At 44.0% G+C, this 22,913-nt stretch overlaps 1 protein-coding gene across 2 annotated transcripts in view; it reads left to right on the top strand.

Moving 5' to 3' along the window:
- LOC124556536 (hyaluronidase B-like) overlaps positions 1-22,913 on the top strand; it is a 214,936-nt gene that overhangs the window by 154,450 nt on the left and 37,573 nt on the right. Inside the window, exons 3-4 of one of the 2 annotated variants that reach the window (XM_047130491.1) lie at positions 19,002-19,141; positions 19,301-19,464. In XM_047130491.1, coding sequence (XP_046986447.1) covers positions 19,002-19,141; positions 19,301-19,464 — 304 coding nt within the window. Of the gene's footprint in view, positions 1-19,001; positions 19,142-19,297; positions 19,465-22,913 lie in introns of both variants that reach the window. The other variant, XM_047130490.1, reaches the window with a different exon arrangement.

Raw genomic sequence — 22,913 nt, 5'->3', positions numbered from 1 at the left:
AGACATTTGGCCCGGTCACTATCAATGGACCACCCTGCATACACTGGTATGTGTGCTTCTCGATTAAGTAGCTCTTCAATTAGCCCCACAAGGGCTGCGTGCACCCTGCTGGCTTTCAGCGCTCGGCAGATCTGTACGCCATCAGAGTGGTAGCCAAGCTCGACAGTGCTTAATTTTTGTCATCTAGCAGGAACTGGTGTTACCACTGCAGCAAGGCCGTTGTCCACTGCATTCTGAATAATTACCGCTAAATCAGTGAACCTTGAATGGCCAGGATACCGTCCATCATTCAAGTAACTCTACAAGTCATATTTCAGCATGACATGACTGGCATAGATGACGAGGAATGTGTCAGATCTTTTTAAAAAACGGTACCTGCCAGTATTTCTACACTACTGGCCATTAAAATTGCTACACCACGAAGATGACATGCTACAGACGCGAAATTTAACCGACACGAAGAAGATGCTGTGATGTGCAAATGATTAGCTTTTCAGAGCATTCACACAAGGTTGCCGCCGGTGGCGACACCTACAGCGTGCTGACATGAAGAGAGTTTCCACCCGATTTCTCATACACAAGCGGCAGTTGACCGGCGTGGCGTGGTGAAACGTTGTTGTGATGCTTCGTGTAAGGAGGAGAAGTGCGTACCATCACGTTTCCGACTTTGATAAACATCGGTTTGTAACCTATCGCGATTGTGGTTTATCGTATCGCGACATTGCTGCTCGCGTTGTTCGAGATCCAATGACTGTTAGCAGAATATGGAATCGGTGGGTTCACGAGGGTAATACGGAACGCCGTACTGGATCCCAACAGCCTCGTATCATAGCAGTCGAGATGACAGGCATCTTATCTGCATGGCTGTAACGGATCGTGCAGCCACGTCTCGATCCATGAGTCAACAAATGGGGACGTTTGCAAGACAACAACCATCTGCACCAACAGTTCGACGACGTTTGCATCAGCATGGACTATCAGTTCGGAGACCATGGCTGCGGTTACCCTTGACGCTGCATCACAGACAGGAGCGCCTGCTATGGTGTACTCGACGACGAACCTGGGTGCACGAATGGCAAAACGTCATTTTTTCGGATGAATCCAGGCTCTGTTTACAGCATCATGATGGTCGCATCCGTGTTTGGCGACATCGCGGTGAACGCATATTGGAAGCGTGTATTCGTGATCGCCATACTGCCGTATCACCCGGCGTGATGGTGTGGGGTACCACTGGTTACACGTCTCGGCCACCTCTTGTTCGCACTGACGGCACTTTGAACAGTGGACGTTGGATTTCAGATGTGTCACGACCCATGGCTCTACCTTTCATTCGATCCCTGCGAAACCCTACATTTCAGCAGGATAATGCACGACCGCATGTTGCAGGTCCTGTACGGGCCTTTCTGGATACAGAGAATGTTCGACTGCTGCCCTAGCCTGCACATTCCCCAGATCTCTCACCAATTGAAAACGTCCGGTCAACTGTGGCCGAGCAACTGGTTCGTCACAATACGCCAGTCACTACTCTTGATGAACTGTGGTATAGTGTTGAAGCTGCATGGGCAGCTGTACCTGTACACGCCATCCAAGCTCTCTTTGACTCAATGCCCAAGCGTATCAAGGCCGTTATTACGGCCAGAGGGGGTTGTTCTGTGTACTGATTTCTCAGGATCTATGCACCCAAATTGCGTGAAAATGTAATAAAACGTCAGTTCTAGTATAATATATCTGTCCAATGAATACCCGTTTATCATCTGCATTTCTTCTTGGTGTAGCAATTTTAATGGCCAGTAGTGTATAAACAGCGGGTACGTGTGGAATCATACTGATTCTCCTCACTGTTTTGCCAGCTACTGGGCTTCGCATTAAGCTATATTGAGGTGACAAATGTCATGGGGTACCTCCTTATATCGTGTCGGGCCTGCTTTTGCCCGGCGTAGTGCAGCAACCCGACGTGGCATGGACTCAACAAGTCGTTGGAGGTCCTCTGCAGAAATATTGAGCCATACTGCCTCTACAGCTGTCCATGGGTCTGCACATTCAAACCCTACCATCTGTTCTTAGCGCTGAAGTCGGGACTTACCTGACAGGACCACGGTTTTCCAGTCGTCTAGGGTCCATCCGATATGGTCACGAACCCATGAGAGGCGCTGCAGGCGATGTCTTGCTGTTAGCAAAGGACTCTCATCGGTCGTCTGTTGCAATAGCCCATTTACGCCAAATTTCGCAGCACTGTTCTGTCAGATCGTTCGTCATTCGTCTCACGTTGATTTCTGTAGTTATTTCACGCAGAGTTGCTTGTCTCTTAGCGCTGACAACTCTACGCATACACCACTGCACTCGGTCGTTAAGTGAAGACTTTCGGCCACAGCATTGTCCGTAGTGAGAGGTAATGCCTTAAATTTGTTACTCTCGGCGCACTCTTGACACTGTTGACCTCGGTATGTTGAATTTCCTAACGATTTCCGGAATGGAATGTCTCATGCTTCTAGATCCAACTACCATTTCCCTTTCAATGTCTGTTAATTCCCAACATGCGACCATTACCACTTCGGCGACCTTTTCGCGTGAGCACAAATGGCAGCTCCGCTAATGCACTGCCCTTTTATATTTTGTGTACGCGATACTACCGCCACCTGTATGCTTACTTGCATACCGCTATCCTATTACGTTTCTCACCACAGTGTATAAGGAGGACTAGTGGACTAATCTCGACCAGTCCTGAGAAACAGTCGTCAAGAATCTGCTTATTGCCGCGCCGAGTGGCCGCGTGGTTTGAGGCGCCATGACACGGATTGCGCGGACCCTCCCGCCGGAGGTTCGAATCCTCCCTCGGGCATGGGTGTGTGTGTTGTCATTATCATAAGTTACTTTAGGTAGTGTGTAAGTCTAGGGACCGATGACTTCAGCAGTTTGGTCCTTTAGGAATTCACTCACATTTAAAACATTTTTATACTGCTTATCACTCAACGCCTAGTGTGGTGGCACTCCTTACAGTTGAAAACTTCATTTGGCTTCTGCTTCTTTTAATTGGGAGATTGCGCACAGATCAACGATATCAATGAAAATATTTGCTGTAATTATACATTCACTGGAAACGAAACAGCAATCCAAACGCTTGTGGCTGAGGCGTTCTCGAACAACAGGAGGATCCGAGAAAAAAACTGATCTACGTGCCTATTTGTAACACCTGACAGGCAGAAAGTCACCACTTGGCTAAAAACAAGATATTGGTAGAACTTCACCCTTTCTTCGATGAGAGTAGAAGCTGAAGTAATGAATTAAATTTTATGTGAAGACCAGGACTTGAACACGGGTTTCCTCGTTACTAACATATGTGCTGTCCACTACACTACCCTGCCATAATGGCTACCATGCCTCCATGGATTATCCTAGTCCAACGCCTTCCCAAACACAAACTTTAATTAACGCCTCAGCCAATCTTGGTTTTTCCCTTCTCAAATCGTCAGTACTGCCGATGCTCTCCAATACTGGAAGATAAAGATGAGATAGAATAAGTCTCCAGAAAAATTTAATTCCATCAGAGCAATAGTTCACTCTTCCTGTTTTTAAACTTAGTCACATACCGTACTCTTCATCCTTCAATTTTTGATCAGGTCTGATCTCTAACAACACCTGGACTCGCATTCGGGAGGTCGACGGTTCAAATCCTCGTCCGGCCATCGAGATCTAAGTTTTTCGCGATTTTCCTAAATCAAAAAATGTTCAAATGTGTGTGACATCTTATGGGACTTAACTGCTGAGGTCATCAGTCCCTAAGCTTACACACTACTTAACCTAAATTATCCTAAGGACAAACACACACACCCATGCCCGAGGGAGGACTCGAACCTCCGCCGGGACCAGCCGCATCCGTAAATTACTCCATGCAAATTCCGGGATGGTTGCCTTGAAAGGGCAGGCAGATTTCCTTACCAACCGTTGAAACAACCGGAGATGGTGCTCAGTTGCTAATGACGGCGTTGTCAACGAGGCGTTAAACCATAATTTCCTTTCCTTCCTTAAAACAATTGGACTTCGTCTGCACATAGCTTTAACAAGTTTTTCGCAACCGGGTACACTACAGATTCGGCGATAAGTCTCCTTAGCCCTGTAACCCCTGTTTTGTATCAAATGCTATTATGCAAGCTGGTAGCTATGTTATTTCTTATCAGTCGTTGTAATCAGCTGTTGGAATTGAGATTTATGTGTTTTCACAGTTGAGTTTTAATTTGTATCCATGGCATGTGTGAACGGTCATAATTACACTGTTGAGGAGCTCTTAGTGGCAAGTGTGTTGGTGCACGAACAACACACAGCTTAGGCAATGAGACAGATTATGGCAGCATTCCACGAAAGATTTAACAAGCCTCCACCTCGAAAGGCAACACTTCTAGATTGGGTAAGACGTGCATTTACTTTTGGTGGTGTTAAAGAAAATCCGCGGAGTGGAAAGAAGAAGACAGTAGAAGAAATAATGTGCCAGAGTCTTTGCTTCGATTGAACAATCTCCTAAGAAGTTGACACGCATGCGTGCTTCGCAATTCGGTATACCGAGGACAAAAATGCGAGAGCACATGTGAATAGATCTTAAGATCAGACCTTTTCAACCGGAGTTCGTAAACGAGTTATCGGATACAGCCGGAATGAGCGCGTTTTAGCATGCAGTGCTTTGTTAAATCAACTTCAAAATGTAATGCACCGTACGAAGATTATGTTTCCAGACTAATGCGCCATTTATCGCAGCGCACGTGCTATAAACATTGTCGTTTGGGCCAAAGGGAATCCTCATTAGAAAAACGAGTTAGAAACGAACCCGTCTCTCGTAATTACATGGGCAGTGATGACATCACAACGCCTGCTTGGACTGCACTTTTTTTAAGGGACTGTGAGTGGTACAAATTATTTACACATGTTACAAACATGGTTAGTACCTCAGCCTAAGGAAAGGGGCTTCAAAGACGGCATTTCGCTGCAGCGAAATGGAGCGACTCCTCACTACGCTCTTGCACTACGCGAGTTCCTGTTCCTAAATGAACACTTTCCAGGACAGTGGATAGGTTGTGGTTCATTAGAAGCACCAGTCCCTTGAAATGGACACTAAGAAGTCGTAGCCACACCACGTTAAGGGGAGTCATTAAGGCTTATGTATCTTCACTTCATTATGCTACAAACGAAGAACTGCACATTACTGTAGTGGACGCATTTCCCACAATAACACCGAACATGTTAAAAAATTTGTCAACAAGAACGTGGAGCCGTATGGAAATGTTTTACAGTGTGATGTGGAAGAGACCGATATAGAGAACTTAATACGTAAATAAGTACTTGTGCTAATTCCAATTAAATCACTTAGCACTCCATATAAGGGGTAACGGGAATTTTCACCCACTCTGAATACAGGGTGAAACAACTAAATCTTGCCCAGCACATACTGCGGAAAATGAAAGTCCTACTGATATGCTGTTTCCAGAGAATGTGTTGGTAGTCAAGGGCTCGTATCGTTAGCCAATGAACAGATTTTAATAATACTTAGAAAGTAGATTTTTTGTGCAAACATACACCCTTTTAAATGGAATAATGCTACTGACGTTAACAAACTAAAAGTAGATTAAATCAGAATGAGAGTGGTGTTCGTTGCTGGATTCTAGTGGGAGTCGTTTACGAGATATCGTATTTTGAGAAGTTCCCACACCGAGACATGTACAATACCTGCGGTACTCATCAACACAAGTGCATACACTAGTTATGTGGATTCTGATCAGTAACGAGGCAACTGACCATCACAGGTTGTGTTCAGAATAACCACCGGCAGCGACAATACACGCTTCCAGTCTGGTATGGAACAACTGTTGCACACGTGCTTGCATTGCAGCGGAGATGTCCTAGCAGGCTTGCAGTAATACGTAGTTGCATATCATCGGGTGTTTGGTACCTCCTCAAAGACAGCGTTTTTCAGCTATCCCCACAGAAAAAAGTCTATAGGCGTCAAACCCGGGGAACGGGCCGGCCAAGGTACAGGACCTCTGGGTCCAATCCATCGAGTTGGAAAGAATTCGTGAAGACGTGCTGCAATACTTCGTGCACTGTGGGCTGGACAGTCATCGTGTTGGTACTGCAGGTTCCACCCAGTCTGCAGAGAAACGTCTTCTAGCATCTGTGGAAGATGGTCTGTTAGGAGGCTGCGATGCTTGTGTGCGTTCAGTGTTCCGTCTATGAAGAACGGGCCTATGAGCTGATGATTTACTATCCAACACCACATGTTTGCACTCCATGGACGCTGAAGTTACACCTGACAAAGCCAAAGGGGATTGTCAGCAGACCAGTAGTGCATGTTTCGGCGGTTTACCTGGCCCTCATTGGTAAATGTTGATTCGCTACTAAAGAAGATACATGATATATCTGGAGTATCCTAGCTTAATGCCAATGTACAGAAGTTAACACGATTCTCATAATCATTTCCATGCAGTTCTTGATGGAGAGAGATGTGATAGGGATGGAACCTACACTATGTGATCAAAAGTATCCGGACACCTGTGTGAAAATGACTTACAAGTTAGTGGCGCCCTCCATCGGTAGTGGAATTCAGTATGGTGTTGGTCCACCCTTAGTCTTGATGACAGCTTCCATTATCGCAGGTACACGTTCGGTCAGGTGCTGGAAGGTTTCTTGGGGAAAGGCAGCCCATTCTTCACGGAGTGCTGCCCTGAGGAGAGGTATCGATTTCGGTCGGTGAGGCCTGGTACGAAGTTGGCGTTCCAAAACATCCCAAAGGTGTTCTATAGGATTCAGGTCAAGATTCTGTGCAGGCCAGTCCATTACAGGAATGTTATTGTCGTGTAACCACTCCCCCACAGGCCGTGCATTATAAACGGGTGCTCGATCGTGTTGAAAGATGCAACCGCCATCCACGAACTGCTCTTCAACAGTGGGGAGCAAGAAGGTGCTTAAAACATCAATGTAGGCCTGTACTGTGATAGTGCCACGCAAAACAACAAGGGGTGCATGCCCCCTACATAAAAAACACAACCACACCATAACACAACCGCCTCCTAATTTCACTGTTGGCTCTACACACGCTAGCAGATGGCGTTCACCAGGTATGCGCCATACCCACACCCTGCCATCGGATCGCCGCATTGTGTAACGTGATTCTTCACTCCACACAACGTTTTTCCACTGTTCAGTCGTCCAATGTTTACGCTCCTTCCATCAAGCGAGTCGTCGAATGGCATTTCACGGCGTGATGTGTGGCTTATGAGCAGCCGCTCGACCATGAAATCCAAGTTTCTCACCTCCCGCCTATCTGTCATAGTACTTGCAGTGGATCCTGATGCAGTTTGGAATTCTTGTGTGATGGTCTGGATAGATGTCTGCCTATTATACATTGCGACCCTCTTCAACTGTCGGCGGTCTCTGTCAGTCAACAGACGAGGTTGGCCTGTACGCTTTTGTGTTTTACGTGACCCTTCACGTTTCTACTTCACTATCATATCGGAAACAGTGGATCTAGGAATGTTTAGGAGTGTGGAAATCTCGCGTACAAATGTATGTCACAAGTGACACCCAGTCACCTGACAACGTTCGAAGTCCGTGAGTTCCGCGGATCGCCCCATTCTTCTCTCTCACGATGTCTAATAGCTACTGAGGTCGCTGATATGGAGTACCTGGTAGTACGTGGCAGCACAATGCACTTAATATGAAAAACGTATATCGTTCGGGGTGTCCGGATACTTTTGATCACATAGTGTATGTCAGTGGAGAGTGCGTAGGACACTTTCCTGACTCACTCCACTTCCTCGTGAGATTGCGCATGAACTAACGTGCGGATCAACTGCAACAGCAGCAAGAACATTAATTTCCCCCTCTTGTTTTGTCCCTTGTTTCTTTCTGTTACATGGTCTAGTTGGTACACAGTTTCACGTAACTGGTTGAAGATGTTGATAAATACTTGCCGAGATGGTTGACGTTTATTGGGGTATCTTGCTGTATGCACCATACAAGAACGAACTGCATTCTTCCTACTCTCTACATACACCGTGAGCATCTTAGCTTTTTCTACATTACTAAATCGCATCTTCCTCTCACGAGTGTCACACACTACTTGACAGGCAAGTCACAATGCACTCAAGGAATACACAAGCACGTTATATGCAAAAATATCAACATCGTACCTAGCAACTGCGGCGGTTGAAGGGCACAAACAAGTGTCGGTGTGGGAACTTTTCAAAATACGATACCTCGTACACTAGAATCCTGCACAAGCACCACTGACATTCTAATTTACCCTACTTTTAGTTTATTAATGTTAATAGGCATCGTTCCATTTAGTTTGTTAATGTCGATAGACATTGTTACACTTAAAAAAGTAGTATGTGTTTGCACAAAAATACACTTCTAAGTATTATTGCAATTTATTGATTGGCTAATAAAACGAGTCCTTGACTACCAATCTGTTGTGTACAAAGTTCCGCGTAATCAGCGCGTACACAACTTTCCCACTAGAGCGCGCCCCGCTAAGCACAACAGCGCAGGCCCAGCTCTCGTCCGTCTCCGCTCTACGAGATGGCGCTGCCATAAAGACGGACCAAATTCTGCTTCCGCCGATCCGCGTATTAATATGTAACGCAGCCAATGAGATTGCTGCTAACGTAGAACCTTTTCTCCTCGCGGATCACACTCGCGCAGTGATACCTGAACGCTCGAGGTATTATAACGAGTGTACAGACCGCCGATTAACTACTCTGCATTAGTTTATAGTCAAGTTTCAGTCTGCACGTAATAAGATTATCATATTCCTGTACATAGCCATGAAGAGAAATGTATAGACACTTTGTCAAGTTTCGTGATCATACTATTGTAATAGGGGGAGACTTCAATCTACCAGGTATAGAATGGGATAGTCACACAATCAGAACTGGAGCCAGGGACAGACACTCTTGTGACATTATCCTGACTGCCTTGTCCGAGAATTACTTCGAGCAGATAGTTAGAGAACCAACTCGTGAAGCTAACGTTTTAGACCTCATAGCAACAAATAGACCGGAACTTTTCGACTCCGTGAATGTAGAAGAGGGTATCAGTGATCATAAGTCAGTGGTTGCATCAATGACTACAAGTGTAATAAGAAATGCCAAGAAAGGAAGGAAAATATATTTGCTTAACAAGAGTGATAGGGCACAAATCGCAGAATATCTGAGTGACCACCATCAAACGTTCATTTCTGAGGAAGAGGATGTGGAACAAAAATGGAAAAAATTCAGAAACATCGTCCAGTACGCCTTAGATAAGTTCGTACCGACTAAGGTCCAAAGCGAGGGGAAAGATCCACCGTGGTATAACAATCATGTACGAAAGGTACTACGGAAACAAAGAAAGCTTCATCATAGGTTTAAGAGTAGTCGAATCATAGCTGATAAGGAAAAGCTGAACGAAGCGAAAAAGAGCGTAAAGAGAGCAATGAGAGAAGCATTCAACGAATTCGGTCATAAAACATTGGCAAACAATCTAAACAAGAACCCTAAAAAGTTTTGGTCATATGTAAAATCGGTAAGCGGATCTAAATCCCCTATTCAGTCACTCGTTGACCACGATGGCACCGAAACAGAGGACGACCGAAGAAAGGCAGAAATACTGAATTCAGTGTTCCGAAACTGTTTCACTGCGGAAAATCGTAACACGGTCCCTGACTTCAGCCGTCGCACGGACGCCAAAATGGAAAATATTGAAATAAACGATATCGGAATTGAAAAACAACTGCTATCACTTAGTAGCGGAAAAGCATCCGGACCAGACGAGATACCCTTAAGATTCTACAGTGATTATGCTAAAGAACTTGCCCCCATTCTATCAGCAATTTATCGTAGATCGCTGGAAGAACGTAAAGTACCTAGCGACTGGAAGAAAGCGCAGGTCGTTCCCATTTTCAAGAAGGGTCATAAATCAGATGCGAATAATTATAGGCCTATTTCGCTTACGTCAATCTGTTGTAGAATAATGGAACATGTTTTGTGTTCTCGTATTATGACGTTCTTAGATAATACAAATCTCCTTCATCATAACCAACATGGATTCCGCAAACAGAGATCATGTGAAACTCAGCTCGCCCTATTTGCCCAAGAAATTCACAGTGCCGTAGACACTGGCGAGCAGATTGATGCCGTATTCCTGGACTTCAGGAAGGCATTTGATACGGTTCCGCACTTACGTTTAGTGAAAAAAATACGAGCTTACGGAATATCGGACCAGGTTTGTGATTGGATTCAGGATTTCCTAGAAGAAAGAACACAACATGTCATTCTTAACGGTTCAAAATCTGCAGATGTAGAGGTAATTTCGGGAGTACCGCAGGGAAGCGTGATAGGACCTTTATTGTTTACAATATACATAAATGACTTAGTTGACAACATCGGTAGCTCCGTGAGGCTATTTGCAGATGACACGGTTGTCTACAAGAAAGTAGCAACATCAGAAGACTCGTACGTACTCCAGGAGGACCTGCAGAGGATTAATGCATGGTGCGACAGCTGGCAGCTTTCCCTAAACGTAGATAAATGTAATATAATGCGCATACATAGGGGCAGAAATCCATTCCAGTACGATTATGCCATAGGTGGTAAATCATTGGAAGCGGTAACGACCGTAAAATACTTAGGAGTTACTATCCGGAGCGATCTGAAGTGGAATGATCACATAAAACAAATAGTGGGAAAAGCAGGCGCCAGGTTGAGATTCATAGGAAGAATTCTAAGAAAATGTGACTCATCGACGAAAGAAGTAGCTTACAAAACGCTTGTTCGTCCGATTCTTGAGTATTGCTCATCAGTATGGGACCCTTACCAGGTTGGATTAATAGAAGAGATAGACATGATCCAGTGAAAAGCAGCGCGATTCGTCATGGGGACATTTAGTCAGCGCGAGAGCGTTACGGAGATGCTGAACAAGCTCCAGTGGCGGACACTTCAAGAAAGGCGTTACGCAATACGGAGAGGTTTATTATCGAAATTACGAGAGAGCACATTCCGGGAAGAGATGGGCAACATATTACTACCGCCCACATATATCTCGCGTAATGATCACAACGAAAAGATCCGAGAAATTAGAGCAAATACGGAGACTTACAAGCAGTCGTTCTTCCCACGCACAATTCGTGAATGGAACAGGGAAGGGGGGATCAGATAGTGGTACAATAAGTACCCTCCGCCACACACCGTAAGGTGGCTCGCGGAGTATAGATGTAGATGTAGATGTAGATGTATCAGAGATATGTGAGAATAAGTTTAACGTACCAAGACCAAAGGAACTTCAGATTGTCAATTGTAAACAGCATCCAGAATTAAGTTACGTAATGTCTATGATTTTTATTATTTTAATAAATGTGTGTGAAAATTAATCAAGTTCTGTTTAAAGTTGGTCACCGGCAATCTGTTACTCTAAGCGTGCAAGTGGCATTTCTATCATCTGCCCTAACGGCAGAAGATAAACACGCCACGATAAGACCAAGAGACATATTGCTGACACTCGCCTACTTCGTTAGTGCGACAAGTCAAATAATCTGATGGTGTGTGTACCGAAGGTCTTACAGTACGCACACCACACAATCCATTCTGGTTGGTTGGTTGATTTGGGGGATAAAGGGAGCAAACTACAGGGTCAACAGTCCCAATCCATTATGTGAAAACCGAACATCAATAGCGCTTTCCATTTCTGCAGTATTTGTGGTGCAAGTTTTAGGTGATTCACCCTGTATACCTTTGAATAGCCAAAGTCTCCTGTATTATTTCCCGTGTTGCGTCTTATACTCCCAAATCGACAGTGGAGAAATATTCTATCGCATAAAGACCAGTATAAACGCCTTCAGCGAGTCCGAGGTTAACGACCAAGTAGCAGTGCGTGCGCGGCCTGGGTCAATATCGCAGGCAGCAGCTGTGGCCTGTTACAAGGTAAACAGGGGAATGTGGCGCACGCGAACGGGAGCGCAATTCTGGCGTGCTTTCCGGTTCACCGCCAGCGCGGTTTTCTGTCGCCGAGCAGCTGGACTTCGGTAACTCACCTTGTGTACGTCAGCAAACTTTTTTTTAAAATTTGGTTATGATTTGCTGAACCATACTGTCAACAGCTTGATACAAATATATAATCAGATGTACATATGATTTCAATATAAATAGTTTGGAAAAAAATGGTTCGAATGGCTCTGAGCACTATGGGACTTAACTTCTGAGGTCATCAGTCCCCTAGAACTTAGAACTACTTAAACCTAAGGACATCACATACATCCATGCCCGAGGCAGGATTCGAACCTGCGACCCTAGCGGTCGCGCGGTTCCAGACTGTAGCGCCTAGAACCGCTCGGCCACTTCGGCCGGCAAATAGTTTGAACAATGACATAAAATTATTTTGCTATGTCGCATAAGTGCAGTAGTTATAGCTAATGAATTTTGACGTTACAGGTATGGACAAAATGTGATATGGAAAATAATTCAGCAGAGACACGGAAGTGTATGTCTGGTGTTTAGAGCATTTATGCAACGACAAATAGTACACCAAATTTCATACTGACACGTTACTACACTGTTCAAAAGAATTTAGGGAGCATGTGTATCAACGTCTGGTATGTTAAATCTATTTCGATACAGACTACACCTGTGCTCCGGCTAGCCGCTCGGTTTAACGCACTGCTTCCCGAACGGGAAGGCGTGCCGATCCCCGGCACGAATTCGCCCGGCGGATTAGCGTCGAGGTCCGGTGTGCCGGACAGTCTGTGGATGGTTTTTAAGGCGCTTTTCCATCTGCCTCGGTGAATGCGGGCTGGTTCCCCTTATTCCGCTTCATTTACACTATGTCGGCGATTGCTGCGCAACCACTGTCTCCACATACGCGTACACCATACTTACTCTACCACAAACATTTGGGGTTACACTCGTCTGGTATGTGACCTTCGTCAGCTCAATAACCCTGGGTTCGGTGTGGGGCGGTGGTAGGGTGGGTGGACTGCTATGGCCTGTTGTGGGCTTGTGTACCACTGAGGGCTACGGTTGGACGAAGCCTTTCCGTCGTTTCTAGGTCCCCGGTTCAATACACAGTACACGCAATACCTGTGGTCGTATTGCATGGCGTTAGACCTTCGCTTTCAATGTAGGCAACAATTAAAATCATTCGTCTCCTATTGACTGTGCTATGCATTACAGCTTGAGGTGACCCTTCAGGAAGAAGTGAGTACCGGTGTCCCAGTGTTTTCTAGAGAGGTACACGGATGTCAGTTGTCATTTGTGGACGTTGTATTCTAGTAAGCACATGCAATGTGTCATCTTAATGCAATGCACATTGAAAGGTCGGTCTGTTTGAGTGAAAAAAGATGGGCTTTCGGTCGTGTTGCTTCAGATGCCAATGCCTCTCCATGTGTCATCCATAGGTTATGGACACGTTACAGGGAGCCAGGTCAGCACACAAGGCGAGCTGTACAAGGTCGCCAACGCAATACAGCCCCACGTGAAGACCGATATCTGACCATCTCTGCGTTGTGCCATCGTACGGATATCTCCAGACCACTGCAAGATGATCCCAGAAGGACCAATTGGACCGCTGTGTCCATTCAGACTGTAATGAAAGGGCTCCGAGATAGGACCTTTCAACCCAGATGTCCTTATCGACTGCCTCGCTTTACATGACAACATCTTGCAGCTCGCCTTAAGTTCTGTCGTTCCCATGTCAGCTGAAAACTCCGTCACTGGCGAATCGTGTCATTCACAGGTGAGTCCAGATATCATATGACGCAAGGTCGTGTGCGGAGTCCCGTAGTGAGCGGAACCTGCCAAATGTTGTGCGGAAAATTTACAGATTTCCAAAGTTGTGGGGAGGCTTCGTTGTTGACCGCCACACGGATCTTGTCGTTGTCCAAGATCGCCTTACCGCCAGACAGTACATAGAACAGAACCTTTTGGACTATGTGGCTGCTACATCATTCAGTGGTGGGCCTGAATTCCTTCTAATGCAGTGGTTACCAACCTGGGGTAATTACCCCTGAGGGGTAGAATGTAATTTTCTGAGGGGTGAAAACAAAAGAGGTCAGTTGTGTTTCGGTTACGAAATTAACTTATTTTTACTATATCAATACTATTATCAATATTTCGTAAGACTGTAATACTCATTTCATAAGCCACTACAAACTACATATTTTTTCAAACAATAGCATTAACGCATGACACACAGTGTGGTGGACGTTACAGCTTGTGAAACGAATGTATGAAGAATATCTTCCTCACACAGTCCATCCACACCTACTTTGCGCCACGCATTTTTGATAGTAAAATTGAGACGTATACGTCACATATGCATAAGTATCTTATGAAAATGCCTTCTCTCAGTTGGAGGCAGTTTCAGAAAAGTCCAAAAATTGCTTCATCATTCACTTCGCAACAGTAAATAAACAAATTGACAGCACAACACAACAGTTAAGTACCTAATGACTACTCTACTCCTGTAGGACTTACATCGTATTATTATTATTATTAGTGACAGTAGCGAGACACAAAGGACTGGCACTCGAGTTCTTCCAATTTCTGTCGGTTCACAAGTAAAGAGTCCAGTAATCAAGTGATTTACAGAAACAACAGACCAAAGTATAATACATACAATTTAATTTGGTTGGTTTTAAGTGGGTGTGCAGGGTGTGGGCGAAGAGAGCGTCGCTAGGGACAGGAGTGGTGCAGAGAAAGCATGTTTTGTAACAGGTGTCTATCCTCACTGTGGATAGTTAGTTTTCCTTTCTGAGGAGTTGCAGGTGCGATGAACTGAGAATTGCTTCATCAGTTATAAAAGAAAGTAGTTAGAAATGAGCGGTACCAATTCTTTCATTGACTCATTACCTGAAAAATCAAATATTTGACTTTCGTCATTTTAAAAATTGAAGTTTCAAAGAAAATCTGTTTTCATTCTGAAATTTAGTTAGGAGTTTATATTGACGATGGTGGGGGATAGGGGGAGCTGCTACTATCTAATATCTGAGTGCAATCGGGGTAAGATATCAGAAAGGTCAGGAACCACTGTTGCCGCGCGGGATTAGCCGAGCGGTCTCAGGCGCTGCAGTCATGGACTGTGCGGCTGGTCCCGGCGGAGGTTCGAGTCCTCCCTCGGGCATGGGTGTGTGTGTGTTTGTCCGTAGGATAATTTAGGTTAAGTAGTGTGTAAGCTTAGGGACTGATGACCTTAGCAGTTAAGTCCCATAAGATTTCACACACATTTTTGAACCACTGTTGTAATGCCAGAGCGTAAGTGGAGGGCGTGAGGAGTGTCTTGCGAAACCCAGACACGACCGGCGATGAGCCCCGACCTAAGCCTCATCGTGCTTGACATGCGTGTTCGTGATCGTCCTGTTTCACCGCGGACTCTCCAAGAACTATCATGGTCTCTCATTGAAGAATGGGAACGGATACAGCTACATCTACATACGCTGCAAGCCATTCTGCAGTGTGTGGCGGAGGGTACCCTGTAACAATATTAGTCGCTTCCTCTCCTGTTCCGCTCGCAGAAAGAGCGAGGGAAAAACGACTGACTATATGCTTCCGTATGAACCCTAATTTTTCGTATCTTATCTTCGTGGTCCTAACGTGAAATGTGTCATGGCGGCAGTAGGCCGGGTGATCTCTGTAGACTCACAATGATCATGCCACGTAGGTGTAGGGCAGCGGTTAACGCTCACGGATGGCATAAGCGTTAAGCGTTATTGAATCTCTCAACTTCAACAAAAAGCACCGAGAATGGTGGGATGAATGATTGTTTCCATTTTGTTTTCGACACATGTCGGACATTTTAGTTCTTCTTATGTAACCAATCTAGGATGTAATTATGTGTACTTAATTTGTGAAAGATAAAGACATAATTTCGCCGGCCGGTGTGGCCGAGCGGTTCTAGGCGCTACAGTCTGGAACCGCGCGACCGCCACGGTCGCAGGTTCGAATCCTGCCTCGGGCATGGATGTGTGTGATGTCCTTAGGTTAGTTAGGTTTAAGTAGTTCTAAGTTCTAGGGGACTGATGACCTCAGATGTTAAGCGGAAAAAGTGGTCCAACTAAAACATTCATATTTCTTTATGTACTACACGAATATGTCATAAAAAATAGGGGTTCCTATTTTTAAAAACGTAGTTGATATCCGTTTGACCTATGGCAGTGCCATCTAGTGGGCCAACCATAGCGCCATCTGGTTTCCCCCTTCAAGCTAGACGAGTTTCGTTCTTTGTAGTTTTTTCGTTTGATACTTATTTCGTGAGATATTTGGCCCGGTCTCTATCAATGGACCACCTTGTATACACTACTGGAAAATAAAAATGGAACACTTTGACTCAAGCTGCTAAGGTGTTTCATATTTGCACAGGACACTACGAGAGGATAGTTAATGCAATGGTCAAAAGTGCAGCAATGGGAGCAAACAATGAACTGTGTTACTAGCCGTGGCATGTTGCAAGCTTCACGACAGTTGCTCACCTCTAGAGCCAGTAGCAGCCAGTTTGATATGGTACATAGAGCTCTGTCTATGCCTCCAACATTGTCGTTATGCCACAACAGCGTGGATGTGACTTCTTTTTGCGATTGGCCGAATTTGAGTGAGGGTGTATGGTGGGTCTGCGGGAGACTGGGTGGTCGTGCTGCAGAACTTTGTAAAAAATGAGAGGTGTCCACAATGCATCAATGTTGTTGCCAGTGGTGTACATGTTTATCAGCCTGCGTCTATTCAGATTCATGCCAAGACTGTCGCATCTTGCAAAGCACCGTATTGGATTGCACTGTGACTTCACAACAAATTAGGGTCTCTGTTGCTCCAGCAATATCAGCGAGGCCCACTTGCAACTGTCTCTGTGAAGCAGGGCTACGATCGTGCACGCCATTAGGGCAGCTTCCTCTCATTCCCCAACATCATACAGCCCACCTCCAGTGGTGTCATGGTAGGCTGTGGTGGGAGGATGAATGGAGACATTTTGTCTTCAGTGATGAGTCACCTCTTACTGGATGCCAATAATGATCATCTCTGTGCATGCCGTTGTGGAGGTAAGCACCAACTCTGGAGTGTCTACGACAGTGGCATGAAGGGCCAACACCAAGCATCATGGTGTAGGGAACCATATCTTGCAATGGCTGTTCTCTTCTGCTGAATGTAGAGGGGACATTGAACAGTGCACAGTACATCCAAAACATCATTCAGCCTGTTGTGCTTCCGTTCATGCACAAACAAGGCTACGTGTTCTTCCAGTGCACTTCAACATGTATCCTGCGCCACCCAAGGTGTATACCAACTACTGTGGTCAGAACGATCCCCAGATCTGATGCCCATTTAGCACGTATCAGGCCGGATGAAACATCATCTTGTGCAGTCTGCCCAGTTGAGGCACCAGGTGGAAATTGCATGGCAAGCCTTTCAGCAAGACTACGTTCGTCACCTCTCCGATCATCTCCATGGGAGAATTGCAGCCTGCTTTGCTGCAAAAGGAAAGAGGAAAGTGAGTGTGTGTGAAATCTTATGGGACTTAACTGCTAAAGTTATCAGTCCCTAAGCTTACACACTACTTAACCTAAATTATCCTGAGGACAAACACACACACCCATGCCCAAGGGAGGACTCGAACCTCCGCCGGGACCAGCCACACAGTCCATGACTGCAGCGCCCTAGACCGCTCGGCTAATCCCGCGCGGCAAAAAAGGAAAGTGTCCATGGTTCTAGAAATGACATTTTGTACGCCCTGTTGATTGTACTCAGATCAGTACGACTCTGTCAGTTTAATTTTTGTGTGTGTATGTGTGTGTGTGTGTGTGTGTGTGTGTACTCCCTGAACAATGTATCAGTAAAACTTCCTTCTTCTGGGTCGACAAATTCTTGGTGTTCTTTTTTTCATTTTCCAGTAGTGTAGTAAAAACGGGCTCTGTATATTTGAGGATCTTCGTGGCACAATAAAACAGGAGCACTTGTTGGAAGGGGCATCTTCAGTTTTAGGAGGTTTTGCAGTGAACGGTTTTGCTGTCCTCACAGAAATTCCAGGAAAACAGCATGTGATTCACATCCCCTTCTTCTTTCTTCTAACAGGCGCAGAATGAGTGTTGTCTTTGATGTCTGTTCGATATAAGTGAGAGGGAGTTGAACCATGGCTAGTACTTATTCTTACCGAGGTAATTTTCAGCTTCCTGCTTGCCTAAAATTTTCGAAAGGAGTGAAGTTTCTAATTACTGGTTGTGTGACAGCGTACTATTGATCTTTATGACAGATTGCTAGGCACCAAATCTCTGCCCATTCTTCTTTGGCCAGTTTCCGTGCCCATCGTATGGAAGTTTCCACAATGGAATGACGGCAATGAAAATTTGTGCCGGACCGGTACTCGAACCTGGATTTCCCGGTTATCGCGAGCGGTCGCCTTACCGTTAGGCTATCCCAACACGTTTCACAACCACACCTAAACGTCCATATGTCGTCAACCATGTATCTACAATCTGCATTCCTACATGTATTATGCATATTCTCGCAAAGGGCAGACATTTAATTGAATAAATACGATAGTGCAGTGCAGAGTTCTGAATAGGACAAACACTGCAGCATCGCTTTCATTCGCCGACACCAGGTAAGCGACTATCAATTAAATGTAATTAATGTACGAATAGAGGTTGTAGACATATGGTTGACGATGTGTTTGGATCTGACGGTGGAGCGTGATCGGATAGCCTAGTAGTAAGGCGACCGCTCGCCATAACCGGGAAATATGGATTCGAGTTCCGGTCCGGCACAAATTTTCATAGTCGTCATTCCATTTTACAGTTGATGGTCACCTATAATCGCAGCGGCGAATACATTTCATATATTTCATAACGGATGTAGTTGCCGCAGTGCATGGTCCTTCGGACACGCATTCATGTCCGAGGGATGCTTCGTACATCTGAACAACTCAGGCACTGCAATATCGTTATTGTTAATCGACACTGAAATATTAATCAAAGCCAATTTCATATTCAGTACTTTTTTCAGGTATTGGAGTTATAGATATGGAATCTTGGCGTCCAGTGTGGAAACAGTTGTTTGGTTCTTATGCACCATATCCGGAATTTTCTAGAAAATTAGTGAGGTCCCAACATCCATTCTGGAGCAAATCAAGCGTAGAGAAAGCGGTAAGAATTGCCTTCTCTTGTACGTGATCTTATGTTTCAAGTATTCTTCAAACATAAACACTCATTTTCTTAAAATATCTTCTAAATAATTTTTATTAAAGATAGAACTCTATGATTTATAATTTCTGGAATCTTTAAAAAATTTGCTCTTTCAAGCAGGCAAGACATGATTTTGAGAAGGGAGCTCGCGAATTTATGGAGACAACACTAGAATTGGCGAGACAGCAGCGACCGTTGGCTCAGTGGGGGTATTACGCATACCCATACTGCTTCAACTACAGAGAGCAGAACTGTTCACGTGATGTGGAAAAGCAGAATGATGGGTAAGATACACTATTTGTTTACACATAGCGCAGAAAAGATTAATCTCATCACAGTCAACTCATTAGTGATATTAATTCTATAATTACATTTATTGTGGCTACAAAACTTGATAGCCACTCTCTAACAAGCTAGCGAGGTTTCGGGGGTAGCTTAAGCAAAGGAAATTAGTTGTTGGTTAATGTCATATTACGTGGATTATTAGCAGCATTAATCGTAATGATGTGGAATGAGTCATTTTACACCCACATAGCTCAAAATGGTTCAAATGGCTCTGAGCACTATGCGACTTAACTTCTGAGGTCATCAGTCGCCTAGAACTTAGAACTAATTAAACCTAACTAACCTAAGGACATCACACACATCCATGCCCAAAGCAGGATTCGAACCTGTGACCGTAGCGACACCCACATAGCATATTCATTTTTAAATATGGATACATGAAGACCTTTAAATTTTTTTTCTATTTTTAATACAGATGTGAGTTAGTATTACTACCCATTACATTCAACACATTTAAAAAATTGAAATTTTCTGTGGAACAGAAGGAGTTGCGAAGGATAAAATTTTTCAGTTTGATTTGAAATTTCAGTTTCCTGTCTGTCTGCCATTTTACATCACTGGTTAAGTGATCAAAAGTTTTGTTGTAGCGTACTGAGCCCTTTTTTTTTCAGAGTACTGAATGTCATTTTTTTCTTCTGTTATTATGGTGTAGCAGCAGTCAGAATTCCATGACTCCTTAAACAGATGTCTACAAGATGCTCATGGGTGAGCATCATATGTTATTATTATAGCACTTTTCTGAGCAACCAAAACCTTCTGCCTTAAAGATGAGTCGCCCCAGAATATTATTCCATATGCCATTAGTGAATGAAAATACGCAAAACATGTCGATTTATTGATTTGTCTCTCTCCAACGTTTGGTACTTCTACATGTGCAGAACTGAATATGTTGTATCTTTTTTAATCTGAGAGTGAGACCATTCGCAGAAAACCGCCCTATAATACTTTTAAGAACATTATTTACCATTTTTTCTGTTGCTGTATGTATGTTTCCCTCGCTTACAATTGTAACGTCATCCCCAAAAAGAACTACTGCTTATTGTATTTTAGACGGGAGGTCTTTTCATAGGCTATATGAGAAACAATAGTGGATCTAGGAGTGACCCCATAAATGATTTCTTCGCAGTTAGACGAATATCCCCTGCTTACATTGGTTGAATTATTAAGTACAACTTTCCGCAGTCATCCAGTTCATACATGATCATCCAAATTTATTCTTTCCGTTGATATCCTAACGCCATTAAAACGAATGCTTGTGCTCTCACAATCGTAAATGCATAGGCCTCTGCGAAAATTGTTCATCTAAAAGATGGTACAGGCTCGTTTATTTCATTCATCCGTTCTGATTTGGGGATTCTATGGTTTCTCTAAATCAGTGCACGTGAACACTGGATTTGTTGCTAATAATAGACTATTGGGACAACTTCTCTCTTCCTTATCCATTACTAAGAATTGTAAAATGAAGCAACACTAATGCTGTATGTATATTATTATTGTTTTCATTCCCACATTTCATAGCTTCACGTTTCCTAGTTTCGTTTTGTTCTTTTTAAACAAGTTTAATGTCTTTCATGGTGTGTTCTATGACACTGTGTCACTGGCTAAGGTACCCAATTGAATTAAAATTAAATAAAAAATAAAGATACCCGAAAAGTCTAAACTTGGACTCAGTTCCTCGCTAATATGAACTGTGTTGCCACTACATCCAGTCCATATGGGAGATTTAGCACTCCTGACACCTCAGTTAATGTCTTTGTTCATCTGACCCATGACTGTGAGGTCTGCAGACCCTTGGACGGGGTAACTCAGTGAAATGATTAGTCAAAACACGATATCTTACGTCCAACCCATGCAAGGGACCTGCAACGTAATGAATATGCCAAGGTGATTTCTCCCAATAATTAGGCACTCCTGGCATGTAACAGATTTTCATTAGTCCCGACATATCCATTACATTGCAGATTCAGCATTCTGAGCGTATTTCACTGATATATTTTCATGACTACATTTCCATCGATTTCATCCCTGTTACCTCCATTCATTGAATTTAATTCATGTTATATATATCGTTTCAGGATAAGCCGTGATACTCCATTATATCCAGCCCTCTGATAACCCTATATTTGTTTCGCAGTAATAGGAGGAAGTGGTTCAAATGGCTCTGAGCACTATGGCACTCAACATCTGAGGTCATCAGTACCCTAGAACTTAGAACTACTTAAACCTAACTAACCTAAGGACATCACACACATCCATGCCCGAGGCAGGATTCGAACCTGCGACCGTAGCGGTGGCGCGGTTCCAGACTGTAGCGCCTAGAACCGCTCGGCCACTTCGGCCGGCTAGGAGGAAGTATCACTAACAATGAAACTTGGTGTTTTCCGTACATAAACATCTCCTGCTGTAGGGAATAGTTTTAAAGCACCTCACCATACCATTTCATGTGTTCCAACTGATCAGTAGTCCAAATTTTGTGCTCTTTGCATCACATAAATTCATCTTTGTGTCCATCTGGTTTGCAACTGTGTTTTCTTTGTCTCTGTGTTCTCTGGACGCTCTGGACAGTCGCTTTCGTGAAAGTGGTCTGGTAGCATTTTTTTTTTTACTGACTTGTTTCTACGAATATGTTCAGTTTTTCTTCTATTATTAAGCTAATTTTCATATTAAGTAACGTGACACGCTGCAGTAGCTCCGTCACTAATGACCTCTTCGTCGACGGGACGTTCAACCATAATTTTTCTTTCTGTCCCTCTTTTTGCAGTATATCTAGATACGCCTAGTAGATTTCTTCCTGTTATCAATGATGCACTAATTGTTTTCGCTTCGATTTTTTGTTATCGGTATTAGTCTATAAAGACAGACACGGCAGCAAATGAGCACAACAATCATCACAGAGTTATTGTCGATCCAGGCCACTGCCAGAGATGTCGTAACACAAGCACGAACATCAATGATCTCTGTACTATTGGATCGATCGTGTCGTTCTTACAGTGCCACGACTTTATTTTATTAGTGTAAAATACACCACATAACATAACAATACGTAATACACAGTAACGAGACTGGTATACCACTCAGTGATGTAATTATCAACTTTATCAAGGACCGCTTGACATGTAATGCCACATATCTTCACAAACCAACTAACAAACTGTCGGATTCCTGATACGGAGAATCAGTGGTGTATTTCGTTTCAAGGACAGACAAACAAGCTGTAAAACAGGTGGTCATAATGTTTTGGCTCATCAGTGTAAATGCATATAAACGATTCATCACTTCAGATACCAACTGTGTAAAAATTTATTTCTCTTTAGACTGAAACGTAATTTTAATTTCAGTGTATACTTAATTCTCCTCAGGAACCACGAGATACAAATCTTACAGGCGT

This window comes from Schistocerca americana, chromosome X (assembly GCF_021461395.2).
Source record: "Schistocerca americana isolate TAMUIC-IGC-003095 chromosome X, iqSchAmer2.1, whole genome shotgun sequence".
Classification (NCBI taxonomy): Eukaryota; Metazoa; Arthropoda; class Insecta; order Orthoptera; family Acrididae; genus Schistocerca; species Schistocerca americana.
Note: the sequence above shows the minus strand (reverse complement) of the source record. Positions and strands in the feature narration are given on the sequence as shown.